The sequence below is a fragment of the Leucoraja erinacea genome, chromosome 14 (assembly GCF_028641065.1).
Source record: "Leucoraja erinacea ecotype New England chromosome 14, Leri_hhj_1, whole genome shotgun sequence".
NCBI classification, from domain to species: domain Eukaryota; kingdom Metazoa; phylum Chordata; class Chondrichthyes; order Rajiformes; family Rajidae; genus Leucoraja; species Leucoraja erinaceus.
This window is the reverse complement of record NC_073390.1, coordinates 44,706,651-44,728,279: the sequence shown is the minus strand read 5'-3', so window position 1 is coordinate 44,728,279 and position 21,629 is coordinate 44,706,651. Positions and strand designations below refer to the sequence as shown.

The window sequence follows — 21,629 nt, the reverse complement described above, 5'->3', positions numbered from 1 at the left end:
TTAGCTCAAAGGTGGAGGAAGGGCGATAAACCCTGAAACGCTCCCATTTCTCAAGAAACACGAGAGAACTGACGACCAAATATGGTCAAAGGGAGATCTTTAGGAGACGTTTTGATGGAGAAAGGGAGCCTGGGGTAACAGAATATTCATTTGAATGTGTGGACGTGCAGAGAATGTTTCCAATGGTGGAAGGGCCTAGGACCAGAGGTCATAGCCTCAGAATTAAAGGACCCTCTTTTAGAAAGGAGGTGAGGTGGAACTTCTTTAGTCAGAAGGTATTTAACCTGTGGAACTCATTGCCACACAGAAACATAGAAACATAGAAATTAGGTGCAGGGCCCTTCGAGCCTGCACCGCCATTCAATATGATTCTTCAGTCAGTATCCCCGTACCTGCCTTCTCTTTACCCCCTGTGGTCACAAGGGCTCATATAGCCAATTAACCCTCAACTACCCTCCGTGGCACAGAGTTCCAGAGATTCACCTTGTGAAAAAGAGCTTGAAGGGCCAAGTCAGTGGATATTTTTAAGGCGAAGATAGACAAATTCTTGATTAGAACGGGTGTCAAGGGCTATTAAGTTCAGGTCGGGGGGAGTTCCCCATCCCCCCCCCCCGCTACGGGTACCGTGTAATCCCGTGCTACCTGCTCCATGGTCGGATAGTCGGTGACTAAACTGTCTCCCCCACCTGGTTTGCCAGGTGAGGAGGGGGCTGTGGACCCCCAGCAGGACCAAGAACAAGACCTGTCAAAGGGCGGATGAGCTTCTAGTGAGCCAACGGCCATCCACACTTCAGTAGAAGTTGCGATCACTGTCGCACACAGCATTGTAAGGCACTGTGCCCGTTGATGTTTTCAACAATGATGTTGTCAAGGGTTATGGGGAGAAGGCAGGAAAATGGGGTTAGGAGGCAAAGATCAGCCACGATTGAATGGTGGAATGGACTCAATGGGCCGAATGGCCTAATCCTACTCCTATAACTTGGGAACGTGTTAAATTTGCTTTGGTTCAGGTTTATTATCGTCACGTGCACCGAGGTACAGTGAAAAACGTCGCCATCCCAAACAGATCAGATAATACTACAAAGATGGACACAAAATGCTGTGGTATCTCAGCGGGACCGGCAGCATCTCTGGAGAGAAGGAATGGGTGACGTTTTGGCTCGGATTCAACACATACTAAACTACTAAGCAATACTAAGAAATACAATGAGTTCAAACACAAGTTTACTCGCATTGAAGTAGGATTGCCACATTTTTATAACGTTCATTGCTAAGTTCAAAGCTGACTGCTCGAGTGGCATAAAATAGTAAGATTAAACGAGAACTTACCAGTTTTTAGTTTGATCTGTATTTTATGAGGAGTTACGATGAGGGATTACGTGAAGAACCCGCTCAGCACGCATGCGCGGCATACTTCAAAGCAGCGGTGTGGAATCACAGATAGACACAGTTATTGAAGTAAACATAGTAAAGACAAGGAGACATCAGTTTATGAATTTGACCCATATTATTGAGGGTGGGAGCGGAGGGCACGTAATCCCTCATCGTAACTCCTCATAAAATACAGATCAAACTTCAAACAGGTAAGTTCTCGTTTAACCTTACTATTTTACTTCGGAGTCACGTGAGTGATTCTGTGAAGATTTCAAAGCTCTGTGATTTCAAACCGTGTAACAGTTATTACTACATCACTGCCGAAGTCTTTGAGGGAGGAAGTGTGTTATTGTACCAACCAATGAATCTGTTGTAGAAAAACACAATGGTATTTTTTAACAATAACAAAGAAATTAAATTGCTCCCCTGGGCTTAAATTAAATATTTGCAGTCTGAAAAATCTTTCCTGCAAATAAAACAGGTTTTGCCAACGGCTTATTATAACATTTCTGAACCGTCTTTCCCCCCACCATCCTGCTGTACCCAGGATGTGGTTTATAGGCACGTCCATTCTTTTAGCCGTCGACTTGGATGCTGCCCTGGTGGAATGAAATTTGTACATGTTACTTTTTATCCCAGCAGCTTTTAGCACCTGCTTGAGCCATCTCGAAATGGCTCGTCACCCGACCATAAGGTTTTTTATGACTGACCCACAAGGCGTTTCATCTCCCTCAAGTATTTTGGTTGTGTCTATGTAGGATAGTAGGGTCATGGCACATAACTGTGTTTCTGACGGGTAAGCATGGAATTCCACCACTGGATTAGGTGTTCCTGGTCTGCTCTGTTTGATCATTCCCTGGATAACGACAGAGATCTGGTCTGGAGCTGTGAGCATGGTGTCCAGTCGCAATAGGTGTAGTGACTGGACCCTCTGTGCAAATACAAGTGTCATCAACATTAGTGTTTTGAGCATAGATGGTTCCAGGTTGAGGGATCTGGCTGGTGGCCATCCCCTGAGGTATGTCAGGACCACACTGACATCCCATATATGGGTGTACCTTAGTCTAGGGGGTTAGAGTTGTAAATACCCTTCATTAGTTTGACCACCAGCTGGTGGGACCCCATGGCCTGATGTCCTGGAGCTGGTTTTAAATAGACAGGCAGGGCAATTCTAGCTGTGTTGATGGCTCTGTAGCTGAGTCCTTCATCGTGGTGAAGGTTCACCTCCATAGCGGGAGCGCCTGACTCCTGCTGCGCCGCTGTTGCTCTGCTGGACGTAATGCCGCGCATGCGTGCTGAGCGGGTTCTTCGCGGAATCACTCACGTGACTCCGAAGTAAAATTCTGTCACGTTGCCAGCATGTTGTAAAACATGTAGGTAGGCACAGAACGCTGGAATGACTGAAGAAGGGTCTCGACCCAGAAACGTCACCCAATCCTTCTCTCCAGAGATGCTGCCTGTCCTGCTGAGTTCCTCCAGCTTTTTGTGCCTAGCCTCCATTTAAACCAGCATCTGCAGTTCTTTCTGCACATGTATCAAAACTTCCTTGTGCTAACCGCAGGGTTATAGTCAAGCTGTGTCACGAAGGGTTAAACAGTTACAGAGCAACCCCCAATAGTTCAGCTCACTAATAATTACCTTATGCCACGGTTTAAATTTATGAATGGTATGTAGAGTGCAGTAACTTTGAGGTCACCTGCTCTTCTGTGAATTATTCCTGCTCCATTGAGCATTTTCTCAAACATCTATTTTCAGTAAAGGAACAATGACATTTACTCTTTCCCTTTTTGGTTTCTTTTTAAGTATCCATGTGGCATTTTGTGCAGTTCTGGTGGTATCGTGCCTTGTTTATTTATGACGGGGTCCTGCAAGCGACAGTGTGTGTGAGGAATGGTTTCCAGATGATCCACAAACGTTTTGAATCTGTTTCCTTGCTGCCCTTGCAGGGAATGTGGTCTTGCTGCGAGTTTTACCGTCAGTCTACAAGAGGCATCCGGAATCTATTAACTGCCGTGTTACAGAGCTGGTTCAACTGATGCCAGCGTTGGAGCCTCCCGAGCAGCATCAGCTCGTCCGCCTTCTGCAAATGATAACAAAGCAATATCCTCAGGTAAAACCCTCCTCAGTTGCCAAAATCATTCCCTTCCCCCTTTCGTCCCACAAAACTCATCGTCATAAACAGAGAGGCAGAGGTTCACCTGCACCTCCTCCAACCTCATCCGCTGCTCTAGGTGTCAGCTGCTCTACATCGGTGAGACCAAGCGCAGGCTTGGCGATCGCTTCGCCCAACACCTCGCACCAACCAACCTGATCTCCCGGTGGCCCAGCACTTCAACTCCCCCTCCCATTCCGAATCCGACCTTTCTGTCCTGGGCCTCCTCCATGGCCAGAGTGAGTCCCACCGCAAATTGGAGGAGCAGCACCTCATATTTCACTTGGGCAGTTTACACCCCAGCGGTTTGAACATTGACCTCCAATTTCAGGTAGTCCTTGCTTTCTCCCTCCTTCCCCTCCCCGTCCCAGCTCTCCCACAGCCCACTGTCTCCGCATCTTTCTTCCTTCTTCCCGCCCACCCCCCCTCCCCCACATCATCAGTCTGAAGAAGGGTGTCGACCCAAAACGTCACCTATTTCCTTCGCTCCATAGATGCTGCCTCACCCGCTGAGTTTCTCCAGCATTTTTGTCTCCCTTCAAATTCATCACCTGGTCATTTCAGTTTAGTTTGGAGATACAGCGCAGATACAGGAACATTCAGGCAACCAGAGTCCGTGCCGACCAGCGACCCCCGCACACATACAATATCCTACACTCACTAGGGACAATTAAGAAGGGTCTCGACCCAAAACATCTCTCATCCCTTCTCTCCAGAGACGCTGCGTGTCCTGCTGAGTTAGAAACATAGATAGAAACATAGAAATTAGGTGCAGGAGTAGGCCATTCGGCCCTTCGAGCCTGGACCGCCATTCAATATGATCATGGCTGATCATCCAACTCAGTATCCCGTACCTGCCTTCTCTCCATACCCCCTGATCCCCTTAGCCACAAGGGCCACATCTAACTCCCTCTTAAATATAGCCAATGAACTGGCCTCAACTACCCTCTGTGGCAGAGAGTTCCAGAGATTCACCACTTTCTGCGTGAAAAAAGTTCTTCTCATCTCGGTTTTAAAGGATTTCCCCTTTATCCTTCTGTGACCCCTTGTCCTGGACTTCCCCAACATCGGGAACAATCTTCCTGCATCTAGCCTGTCCAACCCCTTAAGAATTTTGTAAGTTTCTATAAGATCCCCTCTCAAACTTCTAAATTACTGGAGTTACTCCAGCATTTTGGATCTACCTTCGGTGTAATGCAGCATCTGCAGTTCCTTCCTACTTCTCAACATAAGGGTGGCACGGTGGCACAGTTGTGGAGCATTTTGTGTCTATCTTCAGGGACAATATACAATTACACCAAAGCCCATTAACCTACAGACCTGTACACACCTCTTTTGGAGTGTGGACGAAACCGGAGCACCCGGAGAAAACCCACACAGGTCACGGGGAGAACAGGCAAACTCCGTGCAGAAAGCATCTGTGATCAGAATCGAACCCGGGTCTCTGGCGCCGTAAGGCAGCAACTCCACCGCTGCCCCACAGTGCCGCCCTAGTGTGTAGGAAGCAACTGCAGATGCTGGCCCGAAACGTCACCTATCCATTTTCTCCAGAGATGCTGCCTGGCCAGCTGAGTTAATCCGATGTTTACTGTCCATCCAGTCACGAAACAAAGAACTGCAGAAGCTGGTTCATGCACAAAGGCACAGAGTGCTGGAGTAACTCAGCAGGTCAGGCGGCATCTCTGGAATACAAGGATAGGTGACGTTTTTGGGTCAAGACCCTTTTTGAGACTCCTTGGGTCATTTATCGAATTGCTGTTCATGGAATCTCATCTGAACAAAATCCATGTGGGTATATTTTTTTGAGTGGGGAAAACTATTCTCAAGTTCGACAAGTGAGGCAGCATCTATGGAGCGAAGGAAATAGGCAACGTTTCGGTCCGCATAGATGCTGCCTCACCCGCTGCGTTTCTCCAGCATTTTTGTCTGCCTTCGATTTTCCAGCATCTGCAGTTCCTTCTTAACCATTCTCAAGTTTGTTGTGTGTGTGGTGTTATTCTCTCTTCACTACCCCTTGCACTTGTAGACAACTTGATCGTACTCCGTACAGACAAGCACCCGTAGTCAGGATCGAACCCAGGTCTCTGGCGCTGTGAGGCAGCAGCTCTACCGCTGCGCCACCGTGCCGCCCCTGATCAGTTCCTGCTGCACTCACTAAAAAGATTTTTCCTTTCAAATGGTGCTGGCTCCGCACTTAATGTTGGCGTGAGATGCTAGTTCTCGGGGAAATAGGACGAGAATGGTGAAGTCTAGAGTCGTCTTAGACACTGACGTCTAAGAACGAGGCCAAAAATACTTTGTCAAATGGCGAGGGAATCGTTCGTAAAGGGGGAAAAAACCGTGGCCAACAATCGAACAATCGTTAGATGTTGATTCATTTGGCAGAGGTTTAATTGCACAAGAGTGGACCAGGGAAAACCACATTGCTCCCCCCCCTACACACACACACACACACACACTGTTATGAAATCCAAGCAAACAATATCAGTGCTTGTGAAAAAATAATATTTCCTCTTGCATTGAGAAATACAATAGGAGTAAGGTGATATGTGGATGAACAGGAAGCAGAGGTTAGGAGGGAGAAATAGATCAGCCATGATGGAATGGCGGAGTAGACTTGATGGGTCTACTCATGATGATGATCCATCCACAAGTCCAACCTCCGCAGCTTTGGGGACAGAGCCTTCTCCAGGGCAGCTCCCAGGCTCTGGAACTCCCACCCCCAGCTGATCCGCAATTCCGTGTCCCTCACCATCTTCCAGTCCCGCCTCAAGACCCATCTCTTCACCTCTGCCTATCCTTAGCCCCACGTCCCCCTCCCTTTTCATCGGTGCATTAATTGCCTCATATTGTGTTTTTGAATTGTATTCTGTCTTTACTTTGTGTACTAGTCATGTCTCTACTATTTATTTCATTCCCCTTACATGTTTTTCCTCTACCTGCTAAATTTTTGTAAGGTGTCCTTGAGACTCTTGAAAGGCGCCCATAAATAAAATTTATTATTATTATTATTATTATGGGTTGAATGGCCACAGTTAAAGCGGGCATAACCTGCATTACAAAACCCAGGATTGATAGTTAGACACCATGGATTTATTTTGTCAAAGTTTTCAAGCTATTTGTACCTTTAGAAGGAAGATGAGGAGGAATTTCTTTAGTTTGAGGGTGGTGAATCTGTGGAATTCTTTGCCACCGAAGGTGGTGGAGGCCAAGTCAATGGGTATTTTTAAGGCAGAGATAGATAGATTCTTGATCAGTACGGGTGTCAGGGGTTACGGGGAGGAGGCAGGAGAATGGGGTTAGGAGGGAGAGATAGATCAGCCATGATTGAATGGCGGAGTCAACTTGATGGGCCAAATGGCCTGATTCTACTCCTATTCCTTATGATTTCCATTGTAAATTGGTTCTTTAGTGTGTGTCCGATCTTCAAAGTTACCAGAGGGACAATCTACGTGAATATGTTTTCAGAGGAGCCGTAGGAAATTATGTGGAGTGCAGTGGTATTTAGATTCATCGACATTGTGATTGAACCTGACAGATTGTTGCCTTGCAGAATGACGTCTTGCTATCAGGCACACGCTAACGGCACGGTGGCGCAGCGGTAGAGTTGCTGCCTTACAGCGCCAGAGACCCGGTTTCAATCCTGGCTACGGGTGCTGTCAGTATGGAGTTTGTACCTTCTCCCTGTGGCCATATGGATTTCCTCCCTTATCCCAAAGACGTGCGGGTTTGTGTGTTTATTGGCTTCTGTTCATTGTCCTTGGTCTGTAGGATACAACTAGTGTACGGGTAGATAGAAATGCTGGAGAAACTCAGCGGGGTCAGACAGCATCTATGGAGCGAAGGAATAGGTGACGTTTCGGGTTGAGATCCTTCTTCAGACCCGAAACGTCACCTACTCCTTCGCTCCATAGATGCGGCCTCACCCGCATGTGTTTCTCCAGCATTTTTATCTACCTTCGATTTTTCCAACATCTGCAGTTCCTCCTTAAGCAACTAGTGTACGGGTGATCGCTAGACGGCGTTCACACGGTGGGCCGCAGGTCCTGTTGCCACGCTGCATGGAGTCCCAAACAGCTGCAGTAACTCAGCTGGTCAGGCACCATCTCTGGAGAAAGGGAATAAGTGATTTTTCGGATCGAAACCTTTCTTCTCGGTTCTCGATTTAGCCGGTGGGCCGAAGGATCTGTTTCGATGCTGTATCTCTTAAGTAAACTAAACATTACTGATCCACTTACAGAGTCTAAGAAAATGGTAGTAGGGTCAGCAAGTGGCAATATTTCCACGCTGTATCTCTAAAGTAAGCTGAATTAAGAAAGGGAATGTGAATTGCCAAGGAGTGTTTTGAGACATCTTTGCCTCTGTGGGCATTTTATCAGTGTCTCTGTAAAAGGTGCTTGAGAAAGAACTGCAGATGCTGGAAAAATCGAAGGTAGAACAAAAATGCTGGAGAAACTCAGTGGGTGCAGTACAATCGAGCCATTTACAGTGTACAGATACATGATAAGGAAATAACGTTTAGTGCAAGGTAAAACCAATAATGTATGATCAAGGATAGTCTGAGGGTCTCCAATGAGGTAGATAGTAGTTCAGGACTGTTCTCTAGTTGTGGTAGAATGATTCAGTTGCCTGCTAACTGCTGGGAAGAAACTGTCCCTGAATCTGGTGGTGTGTGTTTTCACCTTTTGCCCGAATGGAGATGGGAGAAGAGGGAGTGGCCAGATTGTGACTTGTCCTTGATTATGCTGCTGGCCTTGCCGAGGCAATGTGTGGTATAAATGGTGTCAATGGGAGGGAGGTCGGTTTGTGTGATGGTCTGGGCTGCGCCCACAATTCGCTGCAATTTGTTGCGGTCTTGGATGGAGCTGTTCCCAAACCGTGCTGTGATTCATCCCTATAAATGCTTTCTACAGCACTGGCCAGGTACATGGACAAATCTCTAATCTCTTAGCCCAGCCAAGACAAGCTGATATGTGCTTCCAGATGCCTCGAAGCTAATCTCCAAATATCGTGCAAGGAAGTGCATTATTTAAATGAAATGCAAGAAGCTACTGTTAATATCGGACGCAAGGCCAATCCTGGCTTTTCTGCAACTTTTCCAACAGTCTTTGGATGTTGGTGAGACTACAGATGTTGATGTACTCTGACACTGTTGAACAACCCAGTCAATCCCTGGCTATCCAAGAAATATTGCTGATTGCTGGATTCCAGTTGTGTAATTGTATTTCCTGGCATGTCTACGACTAGTAAACTCTCCCTTGGGATGTGAAAAAGGCAAGGAGTTTATAGTTTTCTTTTCCAAACTAATTCCCCCTCAAGTTCCCGAACAACAGGATATATTGTGAAATATATCTCCCCCCCCCCCCCCCCCCCCCCCCCCCCCATCCTTTCCCCCCCCCCCGGTGCCCCAATTTCTCCTTTCCTTCTCCCTATTTCCCCGTCTCTTCCCGTCTGTATATTCCTTCCTCTGACTTCACATCGTCTCCCTTCCAATGACTCCACTGACTACATCACACTGCCTCAGCAAGGCCAGCAGCATCATCACTGCCACCAAGGCACAGCGCAAAGCTTTTGTTGCGTGCAAACCAGTCAGCAGAAATGCAATACATGATTACAATCAATTAAGGTAGATTAGAGAATCACTTAGATTAGTGTCACACCCTGGCCACTCTCTCTTCTCCCCTCTCCCATCGGGCAAAAGGTATAGAAGTGCGAAAACAAGCACCGCCAGATTCAGGGACAGTTTCTTCCCAGCTGTAATCAGGGATCTGAATCATCCTACCACAACCAGAGAGCGGTGCTGAACTACTATCTACCTCAGTGATGACCCTCAGACTATCCTTGATCGGACTTTGCTAGCTGAACCTTACATTAAGTATTGTCTTTCAGCTGGCTGAATAGCACGCAGCAAAAGCTTTTCACTGTACCTCGGTACACGGGACAATAAAAGACCTTTGAACTAAACTAATTTCACACCTCTTCTATCCGTCTCACACTTTTTGTCTTTTCATCTCTGAATGACCCACTTTGAGTCGAGACCCTTCTTCAGACTGAGAGTTAGGGGAGAGTCCCTGGGTGGTCACGGTGGCGCAGCGGCAGAGTTGCTGCCTCACAGCGAATGCAGCGCCGGAGACCCGGGTTCGATCCTGACTATGGGTGGTGTCTGTATGGAGTTTGTACGTTCTCCCCACGACCTGCGTGGGTTTTCTCCTCTCACACTCCAAAGACGCGCAGGTTTGTAGGTTAATTGGCTTGGTGTAAATGTAAAAATAATTGTCCCTAGTGGGTGTAGGATAGTGTTAATGTGCGGGGATTGGGGGTCGGCATGGACCCGGTGGGCCGAAGGGCCTGTTTCCGCATTGTATCTCTAAACTAAACTAGACGAGAGGATGACCAGAGATATGGAAGGGTAACGTGGGACAAAGGTCATGGGAAGTTTAGAGGAGATCATTGTTAGCTCGGGGAAGGTGACACCGAGGCAGTCAATGTAAAATGTAATCAGGAGGACAGTCAGACTGGGATGGGGGAGGGGATGGAGAGAGAGGGAAAGCAAGGGTTACTTGAAGTTAGAGAAGTTATTGCTCACACCACTGAGGTGTAAGCTGCCCAAGCCAAAATATGAGGTGCTGTTCCTCCAATATGCGCTGGGCTTCGATGTACGAGGAGGTTTCTGAGTCCCGGTGCCGTTGTCTGTCATCAGGTAGGATTTTAAAAAATAAAAATTTCAGCATTGCTCAAGTAGTCGGCGGCAAGAGCTAAACATGATCTTTGTGCCAAAACATGAGCAGTTTGAGAGGCAGATTAAGAGGCAACAGAAGAAAGTTTAAGGGATGAATGTGCATCAGACTCATCAACGAAAAGAATGCGATTGCCACAGGAATTAGGATGGGGAAAGGCCATAGTTGAGGCAAGGGAGACCGAGACTGTTCCCCAGCCACACAATTCATCACTGAGTGAGAGTAGATCAATGCTGCAACCAACTTCCTTTCATCTCTGGAGCAGGATATAAGATCCAAATGGCAGAATGGCATTCTGATTAATTGCTTGTTCTCTCCATTTGTACAAGAGGCTGCACAATCCAGACCAAGTTGCTATTCCAGAAAACATAGTGTACTCAGTGAAGAAGTAGACAGATGTGATGCAGTTCCTCACGCATCGAATCTTTTGGTTTAGTTTAGTTTAGTTTTCGAGATGCAAGCCCTTTGGCCCATAGTCCACGCCGACCTGCGATCGCCGCACATTAATGCTACCCCACGCACACGCACGCGCAAGGCACACACACGCACACATACACACACACGTACACACACACACACACACACACATACACACACACACACACACACACACACACACACACATACACACACACACGTACACACACACACACACACACACACACACACACACACACACACACACACACACACACACACACGTACATACACACACACACACACACACACACACACACACACGTACACACACACACACACACGCACACACACACGTACATACACGTACATACACACACACGTACGTACACACACGTACACACACACACACACACGTACACACACACACACACACACATGATTTCTTTACCTTCAAGTAACCTCTGCATTCCCTCTCTCTCCATCCCTCCCTCAGCCAAATCACACCAGCTTCTCGTTCTCACCTGGCAAACAGCTGACAATGGCCCGTTTCCTTTATCATCATTACTTTTTTACATATCTTTCATTCATTTGTTCTACATCTCTCCACATCACCGTCCATATCTCACGTCTCCCTTTCCCCTGACTCAGTCTGAAGAAGGGTCTCGACCCAAAATGTCACCTATTCCTTCTCTCCAGAGATGCTGCCTGTCCCGCTGACTTACTCCATCATTTTGTGTCTATCTTGGGTTTGAACCAGCATCTGCAGTTCCTTCCTAAACGAAAACATCGTGTCCCCGGAGAGATCGTGGGCAGATGCGATGTGGTTCCTGATCCTGGAATGTTAGAAGTAACCACTTTACCGCAGAGGAATAATGACGCCGTCATCTGTTCAGGCACAGTTCAGTAAACCTAAACCTCAGAAACCCGACCCTCCCTTGAGCATTTTCAATAACACGGCCAGAATGTTTTTACAATTGTATTTAGACATCGTTATTGTAATTTAAATATCTAATATTTAAAATAATTGCTTGATTGTTCAGTGTGTTTCAATTCACGGACATTCCTATCAAATTATACAATTATATACTTTAGAGTCCATACAGCGTGGAACCAGGCACTTAGGCCCAACTTGCCCACACCGACCAACAGGCCCCATCTACACTTGTCCCTAATGGAGGATAACCTGTCCTATCCTTGTACACGTCCAAATGTTTATTTTACGTTGCAATAGTCCCCTGCATCGACTACATCCTCCGGCAGCTTGTTCCATACACCCACCCACCCTTTGTGTGAAATAGTTACCCCTCAGATTCCTATTAAATCTTCCCCCCCCCCCCCCCCTTAAACCTATGTCCTCTGGTTCTCCATTTCCCTACTCTGGGCAAGAGACTTTGTGCAACTACCCGATCTATTCCTCTCATGATTTTATACATCTCTAAAAGATCATCCCATACCCTCCTGGGCACCTAGCCTGCTCAGCCTCTCCTTATACATCAGGCCCTCGAGTCCTCGTAAATCTTCTCTGCACCCTTTCCAACTTCAAAGGGGAAAGGGAATATATATATATATATATTTTTTAAATATCTTTTCGAACTAAATGCTAAAAGGAACAGGAATCAGACCTACCTAGAGGATCTTGTGGGCTGACCAGAAGATATAACTTTTAAAACTCAACCCTTGAATCGTGTTTAAGAAGGAACTGCAGATGCTGGTTTAAGCCGAAGATAGACACAAAAAGCTGGAGTAACTCAGCGGGACAGGCAGCATCTCTGGGGAGAAGGAACAGGTGACATTTTGGGTTGAGACCCTTCTTCAGACTGGTTAGGGATAAGGGAAAGAAGCGATGTGGAGAGATAAAGAACAATGAATGAAAGATGTGCAATAAAGTGGCGATGATAAAGGAAACAGGACATTGTTAGCTGTTTGTGAAAAATTTGAATCATTTTGTTGTTTAGAACATAGAAGTTTAGTTTAGAGATACAAAGTGGAAACAGGCCCTTCAGCCCACCGCGTCTACACCGACCACTGATCACCCGTTCACACTAGTTCTATGCTATCCCACTTTCTCATTCACTCCTGACACACTAGGGGCAATTTACAGAGGGCAATTAACCTACAAACCCACACGGTCACAGGGAAAACGTGCAAACTCCGTACAGACAGCAGCCGAGGTCAGGATCCAAACCGGGTCTCCCAGCTGCACAACTGTGCTGTGTATAGAATATGGAGCAGTACAGCATGGGAACAGGCCATTTGGCCCACAACGACCATGCTGGACATAATGCTAAGCTAACGAAATCTCCTCTGCATATGATCCATATCCCTCTGTAGCCTGCATATCCATGTGCCTGCCCAAAAGCCTCTTAAACACCACTATAGGACCTGCCTGCACCACCACCCCTGACAGTGTGTTTACTTTGGCATGTTTTATATAACGGAAATTGGGATCCATAATTGATTACTTTTCCGTTGTGATCATTTTCTATAAGTAGCTCTGGTAATAGCTGCAATCATCTATAGCAGTTAATATAAAACTCACCATGTGAATTGTTTGATGCATAAATCTTCAAACTGAAATGCCTTTAAACATGACATATTTGTACCTGGCCATTATTGACCACGTTACCTCTGACTTCTGTGCTCTGTGTGAGAATGATTCACTGTACACATTGGGAGCAGGGGAGATCTGTTTCCCTTCGGGCCTTTGGAGATTCAGGAATGCAACCGCAGACTGCCAATATTTGCAGAAGGTCTCTGGGAGATGATTATTTGTTTTCGGGAGAAAACCACACAAAACAATTCAGCCATCAATTTAGCTTAATTTTCATGCAGTGGTGCCAAGAGCAATGGAAAAAAACAATGAGACGTGCTCATTCCAACGTTGCATTTGTACGTTCCAAACTGAAGGGATTGTCAGGGAATGGTGAGCGACAGGGATGGGAGATGCGAATAGTAGATGAGGGGTTGGGGTTAGTCACAAAATGCTGGAGTCACTCAGCGGGACAGGCAGCATCTGTGGAGAGAAGGAATGGGTGACGTTTTGGGTCGAGGCCCTTCTTCAGACGTCTTCAGGCAGTGGGTAACTGGGTGGGAGGTAAGCAATATGAGGGGGGCGGGGGGGCACTTGAGAGAGGGTGGTGAATCTGTGGATGGACGCAAGATGCTGGAGCTACTCAGCGGGCCAGGCAGCATCTCTGGGGGAAAGGAACGGGTAACGTTTCAGGTTGGGAGCGTTTCTTCAGACCCCCACCTACAGTCGCTTTTCCTACACATGGTGAATCTTTGGGATTCATGGCGACAGACGGCCATGGAATCCAAGTCAATGGGTATTTTTAAGAGCGGAGATTAGCAGATTCTTGATTAGTCAAAGTTTATGGGGAGAATGGGGTTGAGAGGGAAAAAAATAGATCAGCCATGATTGAATGCCGGAGCAGACTTAATGGGTCGAATGGCCTAATTCTACTACTCCCATGGTCTTAACATGTTGCTTGAGTCTTGGGGTCATATAGTCATAGAGTGTGGAAACAGGCCCTTCGGCCCAACTTGCCCACACCGGCCAACATGTCCCAACTACATTAGTCCCACCTGCCTGTATTAGTGCACATCCCTCCAAACCTGTCCTATCCATGTACCTGTCTAACTGTTTCTTAAACTGTTTCTTAAACGATAGTCCCAGCCTCAACTATCTCCTCGGGCAGCTTGTTCCATACACCCACCGCCCTTTGTGTGGAAAAAGTTACCCCTCAGATTCCTATTAAATCTTTTCCCCTTCACCTTGAACCTACATCCTCTGGTCCTCGATTCTTCCACTCTGGGCAAGAGATTCTGTTTATCTACATGATTTATTCCTCTCATGATTTTATGCACCTCTCTCTATAAGATCATCCCCCATCCTCCTGTACTCCATGGACTAGAGACCCAGCCTAATCAACCTCTCCCTATAGCTTACACCCTCTAGTCCTGGCAACACCCTCGTAAATCTTCTCTGAACCCTTTCCAGCTTGACAATATATTTCCTATAACATGGTGCCCAGAACTACTCTAAATGCAGTCTCACCAAGGTCTTATACAACTGCAAAATGACCTCCCAACTTCTATACACAATACTGACTGATGAAGGCCAATGTGCCAAAAGCCTTTTTGACCACCTTCTCTACCTGTGACTCAACCTTCAAGGAACCATGCACCTGCACTCCTAGATCCCTCTGCTGTACAACACTACCCAGAGGCCTATCATTCACTGTGTGGGTCCTGCACTTGTTCTATGTCCCAAAATGCAACGCCTCAAACTTCTCTGTATTAAATTCCATCAAACATTCCTCCACCCACCTGGCCAATCGATCCAGATCCTGCAGCAATCGTTCACAACCATCTTCACTATCTGTAAAATCACCCACTTTAGTATCATCAGCAAACTTGCTAATGTTGCCCTGTATGTTCTCATCCGAATCATTGATGTAGATGACAAACAGTAACGGGCCCAGCACTGAACCCTGAGGCACACCACTAGTCACAGGCCTCCAGTCCGAGAAGCAACCTTCCACCATCACCCTCTGCTTCCTTCCATTTCACCAATTTGCTATCCATTCAGCTATCTCTCCTTGGATCTCATGCGATCTAACCTTCCAGAGCAGCCTAGGGTTTTAGATTCATAGAGTGTCATATTCATGAGATTCATTCATTTATCAATGTAAATTAAACATCATAATTACGATTGTTTCCAAAATAACTTTGCCATGAATGTCGAATGAGCTTTTTGATGATGATGATATTGGCAAACCGGAGTGAAACTTTTCTCCCTCCCCACTCTAGGTATTAAATGAATCAATTTCTTTGTTGATTAAACAACTGAAGGAACCCAGCCACAGCGACGTTATTCTCAACATCCTGGTGGATCTAGTAACGTCTGATCAACATGCCCTGGATAATTCTATTGAAGATCTGAAACAAATTGCTGAGCGTTGCCCAACTCTCTTAGGCCAGATCGCCAAGGTTTTTGGAGTCGTTGGCTGCATTAGTGAGGTAAGGTCATGCAGAGGTGATCGAGAACCATCATGACATGAGGAAGGGAGACACAAGCTGCTGGAGTAACTCAGTGGGACAGGCAGCATCTCTGGAGAGAAGGAATGGGTGATGTTTCGGGTCGAGACCTTTCTTCAGACTAATGTCAGGGGAGTGGGCGGTACAGTGATAAAACGGTCGGAGAACTGGGAAGGGGGAGGGGATGAGGAGAGAGAGGGAGAGCAAGGGCTACTTGAAGTTAGAGAAGGCTATGGGGAACCAATTTTCCTTTCTTGGGGTGCAGTTTGTTTCTAAACCCATTGTCAGTGAAGGCCGGCATGTTTTAAGCCATCGTGCATGGCTGGTGTATGAGATGATTCATTAATGATGATACGTTACGGGGTTAGACACAAATGCTCGAGAAACTCTGCGGGTGAGGCAGCATCTATGGAGAGAAGGAATAGGCGACGTTTTGGGTCGAGACCCTTCTTCATACTGGTGTAGGGGTGGGGGGAGGTGGGACGAAGAAAGGAAGAGGTGGAGACAGTGGGTTGTGGGAGAGCTGGAAAGGAGAAGGGAAGATGGGAGAAAGCAAGGACTACCTGAAATTGGAGAAGTCAATTTTCATACCGCTGGGGTGTAAACTACCCAAGCAAAATATTAGGTGCTGCTCCTCCAATTTGCGGTGGGACAGAAAGGTCGGATTGGGAATGGGAGGGGGAGTTGAAGTGCTGAGCCACCGGGAGATCAGGTTGGTTATTGCGAACTGAGCGGAGGTGTTGGGCGAAGTGATCGCCAAGCCTGCGCTTGGTCAATCCAATGTAGAGCAGCTGACACCTAGAGCAGCGGATGCAATAGACGAGGTTGGAGGAGGTGCAAGTGGACCTCGGCCTCACCTGGAAAGACGGCTTGGGTCCTTGGATGCAGTCGAGGGGGGAGGTAAAGTGGCAAGTGTAGCATTTCCTGCGGTTGCAAGGGAAAGTACCAGGGGAGGGGGTGGTTTGGGTGGAAAGGGAAGAATTGTACCAGGGAGTTACGGAGGGAGCAGTCTCTGCGGAAAACCGCAAGCAGAGGAGATGGAAAGATGTGGGATACCATTGGAGTTGGCGAAAATGTCGGAGGATTATCTGTTGTATGTGACGGCTGGTGGGGTGGAAGGCAGTGAAGGCCGGCATGTTTTGAGCCATCGTGCATGGCTGGTGTCTGAGATGATTCATTGATGATGATACAGTATGGGGCGGCTAGGTGGTGCAGCAGGTAGAGCTGCTGCCTCATAGCAGGCAACATTATGGGCATCACGTGCAGGCAGAGAAGTTTGGTTTGACTTGGCATCACGTTTGGCATGGACTATGTGGGCCAAAGGGCCTGTCCCTGTTCTGTACTGTCCTGTGTTCTTTGAATAGCGCAGTGGCAGCCACGGTGGCGCAGCGGGTAGAGTTTCTGCCTTACATCGCCTGAGACCCGGGTTCGATCCTGACTACGGGTGCTCGGGTTGCCAACTTTCTCACTCCCAAATAAGGGACAAAAGGTCAAAATATAGGAAAATTCCCGACGGCAATTCGTTGACCGACTCGGCCATGGCTGGGTGAATGATGAGTTGGCCCGGGTGCTGGACTGCACACAAAGCCCAGCCGGCGGGGCCAGCTGAGGAGTTTTGGCCCGGGCACCCCATCCAACTCATGAATGGATAATCGGCCGTGAGACGGAGGGGTGGTGGTGTCGGCGGTAAGTGAAGGTCCGAAGGTCGAACAGCTGGCCGGGCTGCTGACCGACGGGGCCACGGGCAAGGCGCTGCTGCTGCTGCTGCTGCTGCTGCTTGCACTCCATGGGCTGCACTACGTCGGGACGGGTGAGGCGGGGCTGGACGCGGCGCTCCGACCCGACAGTCCCCTCGACCCGAGTAGCAGCAGTCAAGTACGGGACAAGGGCACTCCCCGTACGGGACAAACCAATATAGCCAAAATACGGGACAGTTGGCAACCCTAACATAGAAACATAGAAAATAGGTGCAGGAGTAGGCCAACAGGTGCTGTCTGCACAGAGTTTGTCCGTTCTCCCTGTGACCTGCATGGGTTTTCTCCGGGTGATCTGGTTTCCTCCCAGACTACAAAGACGTGCAGGTTTGTAAGTGATTTGACTTCTTTAAATTGCCCCGAGTGTGTAGGGAATGGAATGGAAAATGGGATCACATAGAACTTGGGTATGGGTCGAAGGGCCTGTTTCCACACTGTATCTAAAGTAAATATTTGAGAACACAACTGAAGTCTTACCTCAAGAATGTGAAGTTTTTTTCTTTTTGAACATGAAACTGGAACAAAGTTTGGTTGGACAAACAAGGAACTGCAGATGCTGGTTTACAAAAAAAGACACAAAGTGCTGGAGTCCCGACCCGAAACATCATCTATCCATGGATGCTGCCTACGTTACTCCAGCTCTTTCAAGCTTAATTGGGTGCTTGAGTGTTTGCTAGGTGTTGAGGATTGCATGGATCTTATAGAAACATATAATATTTTTAAGGGATTGGACAGGCTAGATGCAGGAAAAATGTTCCCCATTTTGGGGGAGTCCAGACCAGGGGTCACAGTTTAAGAGTAAGGGGAGGCCATTTAGGACTGTGATGAGGAAAAACGTTTTCACCCAGAGAGTTGTGAATCTGTGGAATTCTCTGCCACAGAATGCAGTGGAGGCTAATTCACTGGATGTATTCAAGAGAGAGTTAGATTTTGCTTTTAGGGCTAATGGAATAATGGGATATGAGAAAAAAGCAAGAACGGGGCACTGATTTTGGATGATCAGCCATGATCATTTTTAATGGCGGTGCTGGCTCGAAGGGCCGAATGGCCTACTCCTGCACCTATTTTCTATGTTTCTATGCGTAAGGGCTTCAACAAGTTACAAAAATTTGTTATTAATTTGTTAATCCGCGAGTTCAGAATAGTTTTCCCTCGACTCATACTCTCAGCATGGTCGATACGAGGTCCTAGGAGGTCTTTATAACTCTCCTTCATGCTTGAGAGTAGTCCCCGCGTACTCGAGGCCTCAGCTAGGTCGCGGCGTATTTTACAACATGCTGAAAAATGCCCGCGAGTAAAAAAAGGTCGCCATGGAAAAAATAGATATGTTTTTTACTCGTAGGTTTAGTCGTAGTAGGTCGTAGTAGGTGGGCATGTTAGTCGTAGGTAATCAAGGATAGTCAAAGGTAGTCGTAGATAGTCTTCAACATAGTCGAAGGGAGGTCGAAGGAGGTCGCCTTCACTCTCCACTATTCGGTGACCAATTTTCCCGAAGCTAGTCGTAGCTAGTCTTCAACATAGTTGAAGGAGGTCTTCAACATGACCTTTCTCAAACTCTCCTAAACTCTTCTAAACTCGCCAATTAGGTTGCCCCTTTAAGCAGTAATGAAGTATTTCATTTTAAAACTTGCCCCAGGTATTTTTACAGGGAGGATCTTTCATAAATCCTGCAGCTTTCATCAGGTCACTGGAGGTCAAGCTGGAGGAAGCCGCAAGCTGTCAGTGATCAGAACTGCAGGGAGCCGCTGAAGGCAGCTGCCCTCATTCCACACCACATCTGCTGCCCCAGAAATTGCAGTCACGTTCACCACGTAACAATGGTGAACACTGGCACCTTTGTTTACCCCAACAACTAAAACCAAATTCACCGTCTGACCAGAAGCTAATCTGAAGCCATTTATAGTAAAAAAAAAAACACGCTGACGATAGTCACAAAATGCTGACGTAACTCAGGCCCCATCTCTGGATAGAAGGAATGGGTGACGATTCAGGGTCAAGACCCTTCTTCAGACTCAAGGACTTGTCGTGTACTTGTTTTGAAGAAGGGTCTTGACCTAAAACGTTACCCATTCCTTCCATCCAGAGATGCTGCCTGTCCCGCTGAGTTACTCCAGCGTTCTGTGTCCAACATCGGAGTAAACTGGCATCTGCACTTCCTTCCTACACTCGAAAAACACATTGGACTTTACTGCACTAAACGTTATTCACATTATTTCCTTTATCATGTATCTGTACATTGTGGACGGCTCCATTGTAATTATGGATTGTCTTTCCGCTGACTGGGTAGCACGCACCAAAAAAGCTTTACATAGAAACATAGAAATTAGGTGCAGGAGTAGGCCATTCGGCCCTTCGAGCCTGCACCGCCATTTGATAAGATCATGGCTGATCAGCCAACTCAGTATCCTGTACCTGCCTTCTCCCCATACCCCCAGATCCCCTCAGCCACACGGGCCACATCTATCTCCCTCTTAAACATAGCCAATGAACTGGCGTCAACTAACCTCTGTGGCAGAGAGTTCCAGAGATTCACCACTCTCTGTGTGAAAAAAGTTCTTCTCATCTTTGTTTTAAACGATTTCCCCCTTATCATTAAACTGTGACCCCTTGTCCTGGACTTCCCCAACATCGGGAGCAACTGTAGCACGTGACAATAAACTAAACTCAAACTGAGAAAGTGACAATATATTGCATGTTAGATAACGGGTGGTACGGTGGCGCAGCAGTAGAGTCGCTGCCTTACAGCGCCAGAGACCCCGGTTCAATCCCAACCCAGTATCTTTGATCCTGACTACGGGTGCTGTCTGTACGGAGTTTGCACCGTCTTTGGTTTGTACATTCTCCCCGTGGCCATGTGAGTTTTCCAAAGACGTACAGGCTATGTAGATTAATTGGCCTAGATAATGATTGTAAATTATCCCAAGTGTGTGTGCGGGGGTCGCTGGTCGGCAACTCTGCGGGTTGTGGGGCCTGTTTCCGTGCTGTATCTCTCAACTGAAGTAAACTAAACTAATCTAACCTAATAGTGTAGGGACAGGGCCGGCCTTAAGCCAATTGGGCCAATTGCTCCTAAGGGGGCCCCGCGAGAAGGGGGGAGGTGGATCACGGTCCCGGAGCAGCGCTCCCATCCCTCCAGTCGCCGTGCTTCACACACACAGCCCCGGCTCCACCCCCCTCTCTCCCCGGGGAGATGCGGTGAACATTCCAGGGAGGGCCGGGCCGGGGGTTGGAGCAACATTTACAAACCTCGGCCTCAGCTCGCACCCGTCCGCCCGGACCCCGGCATCCGCTCCCGCCGCCGGCCCTCTACCTCCCTTCTCTCCTTCCCTTCCCTCCCCTTCCCTTCTTCCCTCCCTCCCTACCTCCTTCCTCTCTCTCTTTTCCCTTCTCTCCTTCCCTCCCTCCCTTCTTTCTCTACTTCCCTCCCACACACACATAACGCAGACAACTAACACACACACAACTAACACACACACATCATCACAGACAAATAACACACACACAACTAACACACGCACATAACTAAGTTAGGATGTGGTAGAAGCCCAAAGGGTAGGATGGGGCTGAAGCCCAAAGGGTAGGATGGGGCTGAAACCCAAAATGTAATGCCTGGACTGGTTTTTCACCAATAGTTATTGGTTTTCCAGGATCTAGTTAATTAAATTAATTGTTAATTTTTTTTTTCATTTCACAGTCACTAAAACAAGTGGTAATGTAACTATGTACTTTTCAGAGGTGATCTACACATTTTGTTTGTTACTTGTAGGCTTACATGTATGCGATTTTATATTAAAATATAGCTTAGATCTGTTTGGTCCATTAAGTTGCAGGCACTTTTTAAGCGCACATTTTGCTTACTTTCCATTCTACCATAGAGATATAAAGTCTATAATAGACTTTATTTATATTTCTATGATTCTACAGACCTTGACTGGGAACCTGGGGCTCAGCAAAATTGTTCCCAATTGGGCCCCGCACCTCTTAAGGCCGGCCCTGTGTAGGAAGGAACTGCAGATGCTGGTTTAAACCAAAGATAGACACAAAAAGCTGGAGTAACTCAGCGGGTCAGGCAGCTTCTCTGGAGAGAACCAATAGGTGACTTTTAGGGTCAAGACGTTTCTTCAGACTGAAGAAGTGTCTCGACCTGAAACA

General features: G+C 47.3%; 1 protein-coding gene across 1 annotated transcript in view; it reads left to right on the top strand.

The window, feature by feature from the left end:
• The window catches only part of LOC129703665 (ventricular zone-expressed PH domain-containing protein homolog 1-like), a 136,236-nt gene that overhangs the window by 31,849 nt on the left and 82,758 nt on the right, over positions 1 to 21,629 (top strand). Inside the window, 2 exon segments of the mRNA XM_055646304.1 lie at positions 3,321 to 3,484; positions 15,496 to 15,705. Of these exon segments, the coding sequence (XP_055502279.1) occupies positions 3,321 to 3,484; positions 15,496 to 15,705 (374 nt within the window).